The sequence below is a fragment of the Lethenteron reissneri genome, chromosome 24 (assembly GCF_015708825.2).
Source record: "Lethenteron reissneri isolate LAM-NWPU_2019-01 chromosome 24, ASM1570882v1, whole genome shotgun sequence".
Lineage (NCBI taxonomy): Eukaryota > Metazoa > Chordata > Hyperoartia > Petromyzontiformes > Petromyzontidae > Lethenteron > Lethenteron reissneri.
In genome coordinates, this window is record NC_083802.1 from 8,214,055 (window position 1) to 8,226,062 (window position 12,008).

General features: G+C 44.4%; 1 protein-coding gene across 1 annotated transcript in view; it reads left to right on the plus strand.

Moving 5' to 3' along the window:
* Positions 1–12,008, plus strand: part of SZT2 (SZT2 subunit of KICSTOR complex) — a 111,537-nt gene that overhangs the window by 68,758 nt on the left and 30,771 nt on the right. Inside the window, 7 exon segments of the mRNA XM_061557827.1 lie at positions 133–180; positions 4,583–4,731; positions 5,032–5,220; positions 5,492–5,603; positions 6,565–6,846; positions 7,807–7,886; positions 8,742–8,837. Coding sequence (XP_061413811.1) covers positions 133–180; positions 4,583–4,731; positions 5,032–5,220; positions 5,492–5,603; positions 6,565–6,846; positions 7,807–7,886; positions 8,742–8,837 — 956 coding nt within the window.

Below are 12,008 nucleotides of genomic sequence, written 5' to 3' on the forward strand. Positions count from 1 at the left end.
TGGAGTCTGTCAGCAATTCACTGACAGACCAGTCTGTAATGAGATTGTAGACAGACAGATAGGTCTCTAATGGGGTCTCTCAATGATAATAGACCAATAGACCGGTGTGTGCGTGTGTTTTTATTTGTTTAGCACCTTTCCTGGAAGAATGGTCTGCCTCTTCCCTTCCTTCTATAAAACGTAAGCTCTGGGTTTCAGGATCATAGTTTCAGTTGAGAGCCGGTCTCAAGATTGGAGTCTCAACCGAGACTCATTTTCAGGAGATCAGATCTCAGGAGTTAGATCCTTCATTGACCTTCGACGGGTTTTAGCATCGGTCTCAAAGTGAGATTTTGCTGCTCTCTCAAGGTTGGAGTTTTGATTGAAACTTGGCTCCAGGAGCCCTAGTTTCAGCATCGGTCTTGATTGGGACCAGTTCTCAGCATAAAAGTCTCGAATGAGGCTCTCTCTTTTCCACTTTCCTTTCTCTCCCTTCGCCTCTCCTTTTAATAAGAGCTGCCAGGAGTGACTGGCCAGCCGTGAGCAGTCATAATATGAGCGTACACACGGGACACTCAGTATTATTGCCCACTTTAAAATAAAAATATATTTCAAAAAACTACTCTCAGCCCCACAGTAATATCTCTGCACACACGGATATATATTTTTTTCCTTTATTTGAATCACTTCTGTAATAACCAAAGGACATGTTTTAATTTAAAAGTGCTGTTTTGGCAAGTCTTAGCCTTATTCGTGTTGTGTGTATGAATATATGAGTGAGTGTGTGAGGTCTGTGGCAGTATGGTGGTTAGCCACACTGCACCGCAAACCAGGCAGCCCAAGTTCAATTCCCGCCCCCATGTCGCCTCAGCCATAAGATGATGTGGTGTGTAAACGTCAGTGCTGGGGAGACATGGTGTTGGCCACGCCACCCCCTCGTGTGCCGTGCTAGCTTTGCTTAATAGGTGCTTGCTAATAGTAGTTGGCTTTGTGTTTTATATGATTAAACCGAAGACCTTTGTCTTTTTGTTTATGTGTATGTATCCATATATTTTTTTGTGGGAATGTTTGTGTGATGGGGCACAGTGGTTAGTGCACTGTGCTATGAACCCGGCAACCCCAGTTCGATTTCCCGCTCGCGGCCAACATCAGTGACAATTATCTGAACCGGTTCTAGGCCCTCCTTAGCTCTACGCGGCCTCAAATGAGTCCCTGATGCACAGTGTGAACATTGCCACTGGGGAGACGAAGGCGGTCAGGCGTGGTGCTGACCACCCACACCCTCCTACACCTTGCCGGCCTTCATAGGTGCTTGCTTAACAGCACACGTACCCAAAAGTGTGTTAAGGTTATACAGGGGATCTTTGTCTTTGTTATCATGTGTGTAGGAATGATTATAAAGCATTGGCCAGATCAGCCCAACAATAAAAATAGGAGGCTGCTGGAATTATGTTATCGCCCATGGACTTAATTTTCAACACAATGTTCCATTGCTGGCTCATCCACACATTGTGAGTGCTTAATTTAAGAAAATAATGAAGAGAAACGTTTTTGGCAGTAGGTTCACAAGATCAAATAAATGCATTTTACTATCTAGTCACTAACACTACCATATAACAGAACAAATTTATAATAGGCTGATATTTTTGGACATTGGCTTTTCATATTGGACATTGTACTACAATAAAAACTGACTTTGTAGTTGATCACACTAAATAATGAGGTGTTCTAAAAACAAACTGGGACATTTTAATTTACAGCTTTGAATTTACTTATGCACACTTTTCCATTTAGTAGCGCTGGATTGGCATTCACATATTAACTGATTTAAATTGAAAGGTAAATTTCCATCGTGTGACCGAAGGACGACAACCTGTGACAGTGTCTGGTAAGTATTAGTGACATGCCTATTGTTATGTTAAATGAGTGGCTAGCTCGAGTGAGAGCATCTCTTGCACATCATTAGCATTTTAAGGGTAGAAAATAAGCCTCTGGGGAGAAGGGTATTTCCTTCTCCCGCAAGACCCCGCAATGCAATGTCATGTGGGCAGGAGGAGCTCGCCCTGTGGGAGCCGTTGTGTGCAGATGTTGGAATACGTAGCCATCTGCAGAGAGAGGGGCTGGCTAATATGCATCTGTCAAGGGTAGTGCATTTGTGTGTAGTCTGACATGGCATCATCACAATTGCTTGTACCACGGGGTGAGTTCCACACGTTTCAAAGGGTGTCCCAGTCGTCCCCCTTTATAGGGATGGGGGGAGGGGGTGACCACACTGATTGTATCAACTAAAATGGCTTCTCCTTTCTTAGCATGCTAACGATGGTTGTCTGAAATATTATTCAACATTTTATTGTCCCGCACCTCCAATTAGCTCTGTTGGTTTACGTAAGCTGCGAATGTAGTTCTACATACATTGTCAGCAACGCTGAGGAGTAACTGGTCCTGCTTGGTTGCCACATTCCGTTGGGTCTGCTGTGCAGTTTATGGAATTTCAACAGGAAATACGTTGATTCAATGACCTTAATCAAGGCACTCGCATGATAAACAGAATTTTGTGTCAGTTGAGTAGGAGGGTGGGGGGGGGGAGCTGAAGGCGAGGAGAAAATTCAATGTACGAAATTTAATAAGTAAAATTACGTAAAAATGTGGTCTCAAATCAATACAGGCAAGCCCTCACTTCGTGCTAAAGGTGCATTCCCAGAGAAGTGAGCGCCAATCTAATTGGCGCTAAAAGGAGTCATTATGCCATGGTATATATGGGGATACGTTCCCAGCAGCGTTATTTTCTTTCATATGGGAAACATGAGGTCTTCATTGGGGTATCGGCACTAATAACACAGATGGTAAACATTTCGTAAATTAAAATAATGATTTATTGTAATAATATTTGTAAGTATTATGTCCTGTACTCTTGAGTACATTCTCCTGTGCTCCTCTTTCATGGCATGGGTGGGGGGGGGGAGCTGCTGTGCCCCCCAATCCGGGTCTCATTCTCTGAGAAGAGCTCCAGAACCTCTGTGATCTTGGTGATGCCCTCGGTATGAATTTCTGTGGTGAGGTTTATTTTTAGGTTCGAGCCAGAGAGGCTCTCATCCTGGTCTTGTTCTTTCTCACCTCGCTCGACACATCGATCTTTAAAAATGTAATTGTCACTTACGAGTCGTGATAATCAAATCGTGGGGGGGGGGGGGGGGGGGGGGGGTTTGGTTGGCTCGGCTTGCATCGCGCTCATTGGCTGAGCTAATGATAGGGGCCAGATAGCTTTCCTCGGCTGGCGCTGCTGCGTGTTCTCACTCGTAAACGCATTATTATATACCTTTTTATTTTCTTAATTTTTTTGTTAAAATTAAATTTCCAGGATAGTGCGCGTTTATAACGAATCGGTGTTCTATGGGGTCATGTTAAATGAGGTCTGCCTGTATGCATCTTCGTTTGAGATTAAACAAGCCCTTGCACATCTCCAAAAACATATAGAAATATGCAAAATTGTGCTCGCACATGGATTATTATTGTGCTCTGCAATGCTGTGGTTGAGTGTTATAATATTAACTAATAATACTGTAAAACCTCTCCAAGCCGGACTAATTGTGTGGGGAGGGCCTTTGTAGTGACGGTGGATGTCTGACATGGCGCAAAGAATTAAACTATTGCAAAAGACTAATTATGAATTACATTTAAATGTAATTAACACCTAACCACTGAATATTTTAACAACTATTCGCATTAATAACCATTAACTAAACATTTTACAATTTAACAAAAATGACACGGTGTAATTAATTGAATCTCGAGTCGCCATCATCAACCGGTGGATGGCTTCGACAGAGATTTTCTGCTGGGGTTGGAGGGGGTCGACACTCTTCCAGCAGTAAGTACTGAGCAGCACCATGTAGAAAACTTAATGTATCACCATTTACGGTCGCCTTGCTTTTTTCCAATGTGTCAAAAGTAGTTTTACGAACAAAAATTCGTGCACCATATGAATTTTTAATTGACTAAAAAAAACATTCGCCATGTATATTTATTGTTAAGGTAACAATAACTAAATCATTTACCAAATTTTTGAAAGATGAGCGAGCGCTGGGCGTCCGCGAGCCGGGGGTGGGGGGGGCACATGTTCACCGATTGCAGCAGCCGACCGTGTGGGCCACTGGTTGCCAATCTCATGCTCGCTCATTTTGACACATTTTCTAAATAAGGTAAATAAGTTGTAACGTCACTATTTACAATACCAAAACTCTGTAATAAACATAATGCCAGACTTTTGCTCACCGTTTCATTCGCACATAAATAGTGTTCCGGCTGGAATTTTTTTTTATTTAGGTGATTTTAACATTTACGTTTTTAGCTGGCCTTTCATACAGACAACAAATTCCAGCTTAACTCAGTCAAGCTTTGAACGGTTCTCCTGTTATGTTATTTCTCTTAGGAAAGCCTCACTGGACCTCAAGATTGTTTCTCAGGAAGATCTGCATGAAGAAGTGTGACCAGTTCTTATTTAATTCGTGATCTGTTTCATGTACAAAGAGTACCCAGAGAAAACATACACATAAGTGGAAATAAGTCGTCATCGCAACCTACTTGCTGTTCTTGCTCTGCACAGCCCACAAGAGCCTACAGCGTTTTGAAGCGCTTGACACAATTGGAGGGGAGAAATCATCTGACCAGGGAGGCGCAGTGCATTCTGGGAAGTCGGGGCAGACCATCGCTCCCCGTCAGAGGTTTCTCGTTTTCAGCTTGGACGATAGAAAGGTTTGTTTTTCGAGTGCCTAATTAAAGTTACATGCACACACTGCACATACACAAACATCTACACACATACGCTCGTGAAAATATACATGAACATACCTGCACACATACATTCATATGCACACACATACTCGCATATACAATTACACTCACACATCACACACAAGCTAATCCTGCACTTTTATCCATATGTCTGCCGGATTTTTACCCTTAACTCCGATTGATATCCGACTCTTATCCTTACCGCATCCCTAATCTTCTACCTCTTCCCCTGTCCCAACCCCTGACCTATCACCGTAACAGTTGTCCCTGCACACCTACAACTGGTCATCAGAGCTGGGTGCAGGTGTCATGCGTGGCACCTCCCGTCTCGTGCACTGGCTCAACGCTCGCTCACACCTCCTGATGTGCCTGCTCAGCCAGAAGATGGGCCTCTTCCACCACTACTACTACGGCGACCTCCCTCCCCCCAGCGACCCCGGCAAGCAGATGGTCAGTCGTGTCTTACTGCGCCTACCTTGATAAGCTCTGCTGCACTTGCAATCCTGGTATAATCAAGGGTGACTGAAACTCAGGCTTGAATTCAGGAACTTAATTATGCAGTGTCTCTGATATGGTCATCACACTGGCGGATCGAATAAACGCACCGGCATGTGTATGATCGCACTGGCGCGTGTACGATCGTGCTGGCGCATGTAAGACGGAACTAGCATGTGTACGATTCTGGTGGCTTGGGCGCCTAACCCCCCTCTCTCTCAACCAGGAGCTGAACCCTTTCCTACAGCCTCCGTGCGAGGCGGATGCCCTCATCAGGAGTTCAGCCCCCCCTCCTCCCAAGGATCCCACATGGGCCTCACCCATGGGTCCTGGCAGAGGTGAGACGAGCATCCTAGGACGTGCCTGTGGCAGGTTTGACACTTGTGTGGAGGTGTGTGGGGAGCGGTGGCGTATTGATTCGTGCAACCTGCGCTACAAACTCCGCAACCTGGGTTCGATTCCCAGCCATATTTAATGTAATTAGCACATGTTATCTGAACTTATGCTGGGCTTCCCCCGTGTTGACAAGAGCCTTAAATTAGTACCTGTTGCGGTGATTAAACGTCAGCACTGGGGAGACAGACAGAAATGCATGGTGGAGACCACCCTCACCCTTCGTGTGTCGTACCGGCGTTCATAAACGCTCGCTAACAACACTTGCCCCAACAGTCTGTTCAAGGCTATACTGGTATCTTTATCTCTTTATATATATGAATGCATGTGCCTAATACATGTCCCTGGGCTTCCTATTGTCAGAGGTGTCGACTTGGTCAAAAGTAGCTATTATTGGTATAATCATCTCTCGAGAGTAGTCGCAGTGTTTGCAAAGTGTAAACAGTGATTGTTCGGTGGAATGTACCAGTCCTCATCATGACAATATTGAATTTACACCATTGACCCATGATGCCAACGAAGATGAGCACCACCCTATCCTTGTTTGAGCAGGGAGACTTAGACTTTGGCATTTCTATCATTGCCAGATTACAATCTACTATTGCCCAATGTTTATCATAGAGCATCTGTTACGTTGCACAAAAATCCCACGGATATCAACATGGTTTTGATTTTAAATCAACTGAAATTGTTATTGTAAAATATAATTATTCACTTATAAGCTCAGTCCAAGGTTGTCTAACTGTGTGTATTTTGTGTACGTGCCTGTGTGTTATGTAGGTTTTGTTTGTTTATACTATCTATATACGAATGTATCAATTGCAAGCTCAATAATGGTCATCGTAGAAACTGCCCCTGTTTGTACACCGAAAACCCTCTAACCCCCCAATCTCTCATTGTCTGCAGGTCTCCTGGTCTCTGGTTCACTACTACTGCTGCTGCTGGTGGGTGGCGGCGGTGGTGGTGGTGTTGTTGGTGGTGTTGTTGGTGGCGGTGGCGGTGGTAGCGGTGGTGGTGGCTTGGCTGTGGGGGCCGCACCAGCGTCGTTGGAGCTGCTGCAGCTGGACGAGGCGCTGCGCGACGTGGTGGCGCCAAGGCCCATGCGCCTGGCTCCGTACGGGGCCAGCGGCGATGCCGTGACGAGGCACGGGGAGCAGTACCGCGAAATCCGCTCGCACGAGCGCAGGGGTGAGACGGAGAGACACGTGGGGAGAGCGCGCGCTACGAGAAATTTGAGTCAAGGGTGGAAGTAAGATCGAATCGCGTGTCGAAAGGAGGTTGGGTCAAGATTCATTAACGATGTTGAGTCTGGAGAGATGAAGTACGGGGACTTGAGAGTTGGAAATGTACGACCTGTGGAGGATGAGTAAATGGGGTATGTGGAGGTTGAATATATGGGTTCCAGCGGAGGCTGACTTGAGGGTCTGAGGAGGCCGAATTGAGGTTCTAGTAAGATCCTAAATATCGAGTGGTGCAAATAATAGTGTTTAAGTGAAGTCATTAATAGAGACTAGGCAAGTCGAATATCAGGGGTCTAGGGGAGGTCCGGCTTGTCGGAGGATCATGTCGAGGGCCTTGGGGAGGTAGAATATATAGTCGAGGGATTATTGAACATATGGTCTTGGAGAGGTTTGAATGTGTGGTCTGTGGAAGTGGAATACAGTTCCTGTTCCCACTGGATGTCGAAAATAGGGCGGTTAAAGATCGTAGGTTGTTGTGTTATTTTACATGCCCGACTTAAATTTCGATTTAAAGCTTTCGTGACTTGCAGGGATTCATATTCTTGGTTCTTTCGGTAAAGTCACGTAGAAGAGAAATAATAAAATAATAAACATTTAACAATAATATATAATAAACTTGTGGCGTTTTTTTTTCTTAACGTTAAGAAAAAAACACCACTTTTTTCACATTTTCTTGCTGTGGTTTTCACACCTGATGACTGATTGCTTGTGTTGCAATCGAAACGTCGTGAGAATTGTTTAATTTGTATTATTTTATTATTTCCCTTCTACGTACTTTACCGAAAGAACCAAGAAGATGTGCCTGACTTAGGTTTCCTCTTTTGTCATCTCTTGCACTGTTTCCCTCATTCTGCACTCTGAGCCACTCCCACATGACGCTGGCTCTTGTCTCTGTCTGTCACTCTAGAGATTGAAGCGCAGTGTAAGATTGAGAACCTGTTCATCACGTGGCAGCAGAGGTCGGCCCAGTCCAACATGCCCATCACGGTAACCCTGAGTGCACATGTTCCATGTCTGTGTGCATGATTGTGTGTATGTATGTACGTATGGGGAGCGGTAGCGCTACGGTTAGCACGCTGCGCTTTGAACCCGATGACCCGAATTCGATCTCCGCTCGTGACCAATGGCAGTGAATATTTTGACCGGTCCTACGTTGACTCGGCCTTAAATGAGTCCCCTTGCACTGTGTTAACATCAGCACTAGGAAGACAAATGTGGCTGGGCATGGTGTTGGCCACTCCCCTCGTGTGCTGTGCCAGCCTTCATCGGTCCTCGCTAACACCACCACTTTCCCCAACAGTCTCTTAAATGCTGTACAGGGGATTTTTCTCTTGGTGTCTGCATCTGCTAGTCATCTCCGTTAAACTCATAACACCTGGGTGTATCCCATGACCTCCTGCCAGTGGGCTTTCCACAATGTACATGGCCTCAGTCCACCTAGCATGGCACAAGTGTCAGGGTTACATCACTGCCGCATAGTGGTTCATGGTGGCTCGTGTGTGTGTGTGTGTATGTGTGTAAAGGGAGTGAAAATTCCATTTCCCCCTGATTGGGGTCGATACACTGTAGGACACCCCCTGTTAACTTCCCACAAAGTGGTACTCCTATGAACCAAGTTTACATTGACCTTGGATTTAAATTTAAACCTTAAGATTGTGAGGCGACCAATAGTGTAACTACAGCAGGGTGTACATTTTTAAACGATAGGTCAACTCGGCGTTGATTGATTGCCTGGTACAGTGTTTTCATTACGTAATTGCTTAACATGTGTGCACTAATAACACTTGTCTTTGCAGCCTACAAGGTTGAACAGAGGATCTTTGTCTTTGTGTGTGGGTGCAGGTGTCCGAGTTGGATCTGCTTCGGCAGTCTTCGCGGCTTGTTCACTACTGTGCTACTCCGCTTGTTTTCGACCCAGCCACTCACTTGACCGATGCTGTGAGTTGCAGCAGTATATTCATAGATCCTACGGGTGGTTAGTCTGTGAGCGCCCTGAATGCTTCGGTGATTGTGCACCACCTAACCACCACCATCGGCATCAAAGCTGTTCTCATGACCAGTGCCAAATTCTCATGGGGGTTTAGATTACAGGGAAATTAGATGAGGCTCCATTGTGAAATGAGAAATCTTATATCACGTGTCTTCATCGGTGGCTTTGAGCTCAGTGATGGCAATTCCACATTTCCATGGTGCGGGCATTCGAATGTTGACCCCAGATCGTGACATTGCATCAAATTTTGACTCTGAATCATGACAGTTGATCCAATCGCAAGAGTCTTTTTTTAGATGCCTACAGATTAGATTATAACCGACTTTTAATTTCGATTCATAAGTTAAATATAAGTTATTGGAAATTAGTTTCTGGGCAAGATTTAAATTGTTAATTATGTTATTATAAATGAGCGACCTCGATGCTTGCGTACATTCACGTATATCATGGGCAAGATTATATTCTAGAAGAGCCTCGTGCTCTGCAACTGTGATTAAAAATTAAAAAATCCTAAATGGATTACATCTTACAATAGATTACATCCCAGAGAAGATCATATTAATATTACATATTCTTAAAGCGCTTAAATCTGAGGGGAATTTTAAATACAAACCTAGGTTGGATTCTTAAATAGATTCAGTTGTGTTTTCTAGGGGAAGTTATAATTGCCGTGTAAATTTTATTAAAATAAACATTTTCTTCAAGACGGCATTCAATTGAGAGATTAGATTCTAATCTACTCCATCCTACGCTTTGACTAGTGATAATAAACAACTTTCAACATGCAAAATTTCGCTCGCAGGATCACAAAGTTCGAGCACGACACTGGAAGCATGGAGCCCAGCTCTGAGTTTGTTGACATTTTGCTGGAACAGGTTCGGGGTTTTAAGTGCGTTTTGAAAGAAAAAATGTTATTCTCAGATTTAACGTGAGGTTTAGGAACACTTAGCCTGGTCTCCAGTTGGCTGGCTGAAAAGTGGGCGAGGTTTTGCCCAATCCTGTCCAGCCAGCTGAACAAACTTAACAAACAAACGAATAAGTAGTTGGCAATTGGGATCTCCTTAAATGAAGGAGGGATTCGAGTCGCAGGCAGCGGGAGAAGTCGCCAAGAAGCCGCTGTCGGCAGTCGCGCTCCGCGATTTTGGGGAACAGCGAGCAGGTCTGGTTACACGGCGGTTCTCCGAGGGAAGAAACTGCAATGATGGCAAACGCACTTTTGTGGGAGACCAGAACACGGGGCACAATGGAAGAGAATCGCAACTTTGTACGTGCGGTCCTCGGCTTGAGTCGGGTTCCACTGACGCCGATCTGCAACTTAACAGTGCGACGCCGATGCAGGCGCCGGTTCTGCACTCGATACCAAACATCCAGTATGCCGCTCGGTTAGTCTGCCTTGCAACGTGCTCCGGTGCTAAACCTCTGTGCATTCTTCGTGATTTTTAAGCATTTTTGTAATTATTTAATCTTTAATAATGGGTCATAAAAGGAACGATCAGTTATTCCCTCAAAATAAGCCAGGGATTCGGAAGAATCAAGGTAATAACTTTCTAAACACTTATTGTACTTTGTATATGATTGGTAGTTGATTAAATATGCTTTTTAAACATATCTGTAAAAATGTGCATATCGGACCCTTGGTCAAAAACGCAACCCCCCTCCCTATTATATAATTGCTTCTGGGAAAATTGGTCTTGACTTGCGTCGTTTCGATTTGGGGCACATTTTCTATGAACGTAACCTAACGTAGGTCCGAGCACCCGACAGTATTTGGTTTGATTTGATTCATGGGCTATACTTTGGATCGTAAAGTAAACCACTGTTGTCTGTGCAACTTCAATGGCAGAAGAATAGCAAAACTACACACACTATCTCCTGAAAGCCCTCCCTTGTGAGTAGCAGACCTTGGCATTCAGGTCCTGAACATATTACCACACGCAAGAATAGCATATGGGACATTTTTAATATAAATATATTGTAAGGCAGATTAATTAATTAATTAGTTATTTTTGCACAGGAGGTTCGATTCTTCAGTATGTTATTGAGTACATTGTATTGTCTAGAGCAGGGGTCACCAACCCCCAGGCCGCGGACCGGTACCGGTCCGCGGCCTGTTAGGAACTGGGCCGCACAGCAGCAGGAGGTTGAGCGGTGAGTCCGCGCGTGGAACCCGCCCCCATGATTTTATTATTCACCACTTCCATCCGCGCCTCTTTCCCGCACTGGGCACTTGTCTCAGTCACAGTGTTGGTGAGCCCACAAGCTGCCAACATGAGTAAAAAACAAACGTCGCTGGAGAGCTTCCCCAATGATGAACCCCCCCCCCTGGTCCGTGAAAAAATTGATTACAATCTTGAATGTATTAGATTGGACAGAATACTATATAAGCCTCGAAGATCAGAATCGTAGACACACTTCTTAGAGATGTTATTATCGAGAGATTTTTGAAGATGTATATTAAGCTGGATCCTTAAATGTTTTTGGAGGGAAAATTCGATTTTATCTAAGATTCAATTCTAACTTGTTCTTTAATCTTTGTTAGATGCTTAAGTAGATTCTAGTCGATGGTGAAAACTTTTTTTGAAGTGTCTTTGAAATTCATGAATAGATAATTTTATAAGGAGGATGAGGTTAGATCCTAATGGAATGTTTAACTTTAAGGGAGATTAACTTTTACTTAACTGTAGATAATAGTGGAGGTTACCGTGATCAACAGAACAGTTAATCTGGCGGAGTTATGTTCAAATTAAATATTCATCTTTTCGAGCAATATAGTCTCGGCTGCCGGCTCTGCTTAGCAGTTGTCTCATTTATCGCCTGTCACCTCTGGAGGGCTGGCACGACACTCGTACTTTGTATGTACGAATGTATGTTTAACTTCTTTCGCACCATACGTAGCCAACCGTGCTAATCGGTGGTGCGGGGGGGGGGGGGCAACAATCCAAACACAAAAAGCAGTTCTAAAAATGTGATTTTTCAATCTAGATTTAAAAGTGCATAGCTCTCCCACAGTGGCTTCCTAATATTGGAAGCAAGAGTGTTCCAGACGGCCGCAGAAGTGCATCTGAAAGCGCACGATGGCGAGCCAAAATTAGCAGAACGCCAAATCTATATTCTACCCG